Source organism: Nansenia antarctica, assembly GCF_963989245.1.
Source record: "Nansenia antarctica genome assembly, chromosome: 11".
In the NCBI taxonomy this organism is placed as follows: Eukaryota; Metazoa; Chordata; class Actinopteri; order Argentiniformes; family Microstomatidae; genus Nansenia; species Nansenia antarctica.
Window position 1 is genome coordinate 16553417 of NC_137681.1, and position 3405 is coordinate 16556821.

A 3405-nucleotide genomic window follows, 5' to 3' on the forward strand; every position below is an offset into this window, starting at 1 on the left:
CACCCTGGGTACGAACACTTTACCCGGCTGCCCTCGAAAAGGCGGTTCAGGCCGCAAGGACAAACAGACTGAAGAACAGCTTCTACCACAGGGCCGTCCAGGCCCTGAACACAGCAAAGACCTAGGTTCTGGGCCCTGGACAGTCTGGACGGATTGATGGCAGCTGCTGGACTGAAAAAATCAGGTGTAGTGCTGAGGCACAAATATGTACATTTCAAGCCTGCAAACTGCGACACTTTAAATAAATGTGCAATAACACTATGTGCAATATGACAACCCTAGTCCTCTATCGGTACAGTATAGTATAGTGGATAGTGTACATAGCCTTTATTTATGTAAACCAGCTCCTTCCCTTCTTGTGTTTTTTTAAAGTGTTTTTTTCTTTCCTAACACCAGGGGAGCCACCCCTCCTACATTTCGTTGTTTGGTACCTGTACTGTAGCAATGACAATAAAGACCATTCATTCATTCATTCATTCATAACACTGCCATCGCTGCAAAAATGCGCATTTAATTTTGTGCATTTCTACTGTAGGTGGGTGTGGGTCGTATATGAAAGATGGCGTTTGGTGGAGTGGCACCCTGGCGAGTGAGTAGAAGAACACTGCCACCTGCCGTTTGTAAACTGAAGTACATCCAGAAATATTTAGGGATATACACTCACCGAGCACTTTATTAGGAGCACCTGTACACCTCATTCATTCAGGTGATGTAATGGTATGGGGAATGTTTTTTTGGCACACTTTGGGTCTGTTAATACCAATCAATCATTGTTTGAATGCCACAGCCTATTTGAGTATTGTTGCTGACCATGTGCATCCCTTCATGGCCATAATGTACCCATCTTCTAATGGCTGCTTCCAGCATGATAACGCCCCATGTCACAAAGCAAAAGTCGTCTCAAACTGGTTTCATGAACATGACAATGAGTTCAGTCACCGGGTCTGAAACCAATAGAACAAAGTGTTCGGTGAGTGTATATTCTTCCATTGTCACCATGAGACATATTGACCTCTGTCACAAAAAGTGTTTACATGTTAATAAGTGTAATTGCATGTAGATTAAAGACCTCTGAACAAAACAAAAAAACACGGTGCAGCAGCTTTCAGTCACGCTGCTGCATGCTCCTGGAACAAACTCCCTGAAGAAATCAAACAGGCCCAAACCCTTAAAATATTTAAATCTAAGCTAAAAAAAAAACGTCATGTTTTGCATTAGTTATGATTAAACACAAACACTTCTATCAATGTCTTTTTTTCCATTAACTATTGTCTTATTACATGTTTTATCTATTTACTTCTTATATTTGCTTTTATTCATTGTCATTTTTATTTTCTTACTATGCTGCTCTTGCTGTATTTTTAAATAATGTAGGTAAAGCACTTTGAATTGCCCCTGTTGTATGACATGTACTATACAAATAACCTTGCCTTGCCTTGCCTCTGTGACTACAGTGATCGTGGGCCAAATTGGGAATTTCCTGGCATATAACGCAGCGCCTGCTGTGGTGGTCACACCTTTAGGAGCCCTTGGTGTGCTATTTGGGTGAGTCACTCGATTTGACCTGTTGATTATGTGTGATTAAATTATACAGATGTCTCAGGAGGAGCAGTTAAGGCGTAACCCGAAGAGATGGATCTTCCGTCGTAGACTGAAGACCCATCTCTTCAGGTTACACCTTAACTGCTCCACCTGAGACATCTACTGCCCCCCAGCACTGCGTCTCCCGAAGACACCCGCTTTCCCTTTTACTGTGTTCCTAAAAACTTCTACTGCCCCCCTTGTACTGTTTCTCTGTTTCTGAATATATGTCTAAATATATTTTTAAAAAGGGTGAGCTGGATTACTCTTCCTGCTATGACTGGTGGATTGATGATTCACTTGCTTAGTAAAATGTATTGATTGTAAGTCGCTTTGGAATAAGGCGTCTGCTAAATGCCAAAAATGTAAATGTATACAGTTTGATATAGGCCTACCCATGGTAGTATTATAGTATTTTCCTTTACTGCATGCATGCTTACGCCTTCCCAACAACAGTGCTTGCTTTGTGATGCAGGGCTGTACTGGCGTCCTTTGTCCTGCAGGAGCATCTGGATGTCCTGGGGAAGCTGGGCTGTGTGTTGTGTTGCTGTGGGTCTGTGGTGCTTCTCATCCACTCTCCCAAGTCAGAGAACGTCACGTCTAGTGTGGAGCTGGAGGAGAGGCTGGCCGACCCAGGTGTGTGAAACCTGGAGACGTTTCGTGAGCTTAGAATTATAAGGTTCTATCTCCATTTTTGTCTTTTTTTTATTTATTTTTTACATAATCTGATCCATTATGTGTTTATTAATGCCTGTGTGGTGTTATTTTTAAAATGTTGACATTTTTTAGTTAGTAATTCATAAAATACAAAGGTTCCATCTCACAGAACATAATGGAATGTAAAAACGTTGACGCTCAATATCTCTGAACTACCCGAAACGGAGATAGAACCTTATCATTCTAAACTCACGATTTAGTTTAATACTCAATACTGCATATTACTTATCAGCTTAGGCTGTACTAATTCATCATGGTTTTCATGTCCTTTTACTGTCTCAAATATGAATTCAATCTACTCAATCATGCTTAATTAATGTTGTTTTTAAAGATGAGAATGTTTCTGTTTGTGAGGCTGACTGGAGTGTTTTCTCTTTCTGCAGCGTTCCTAACCTATGCCTTGTTGGTGGTCCTGCTGTTGGTTGTGCTGATTGTCTGGATCGCTCCAGCACACGGCACATCCAACATCATGGTTTACGTAGCCATATGTTCTCTTCTGGGAAGCTTCACGGTTCCTAGCAGCAAGGGGCTCGGCCTGGCCGCCCAGGATGCCTTTAGCGGAGGACCAGCCAGCAGCAGAGCCCTGTGTCTCTTCCTGGGCTTACTGGGGACATTGGCCGTCAGCATCCTCATCCAATTTACTTTCATCAACAAGGCCTTGGAGAGCTTCAGCTCCAACATGTTTGAAGCCATCTACTATGTGACATTCACATCCACTGTGATCCTCGCCTCTGCCATTCTCTTCAAAGAGTGGACAGCGGTGAGTGTGGTAGACTGTCTGGGGATGCTGTGTGCTCTCACAACTGTGGCTGTGGGAGTTCTCCTCCTCCGGGTCTCACAGGAGGCGGTACTTACCTGGAAGCAAGATAAAGGACCAGAGAAACACGACTGATCAGAGTGGTTATTAGTCGCAGCAAGATGTACTTTATCTATGGCATAATGAATTTAAAATTCATAAATTCAGACTTGAATTAAATTAATAATGATAATTGCATTGTGAAAGTGGGATTGTGTCTTAAATTCAGGTGTAAGTATTGTGAAACATACTTGAAACATACTTGTGAAACTGTTAAAACTAATAGGGCTTAACGAGAGGCGTTGAAACAT

General features: G+C 42.2%; 1 protein-coding gene across 1 annotated transcript; it reads left to right on the forward strand.

Moving 5' to 3' along the window:
• Positions 1-559: 559 nt before the first annotated feature.
• Positions 560-3190, forward strand: LOC308167364 (magnesium transporter NIPA1-like; the record flags this gene model as incomplete). Its single annotated transcript, XM_080541780.1, has 4 exons — positions 560-589; positions 1455-1545; positions 2057-2217; positions 2682-3190. Coding segments are annotated over exons 1-4 (762 nt in total). The 5' UTR covers positions 560-588.
• Between the last annotated feature and the right edge of the window lie 215 nt (positions 3191-3405).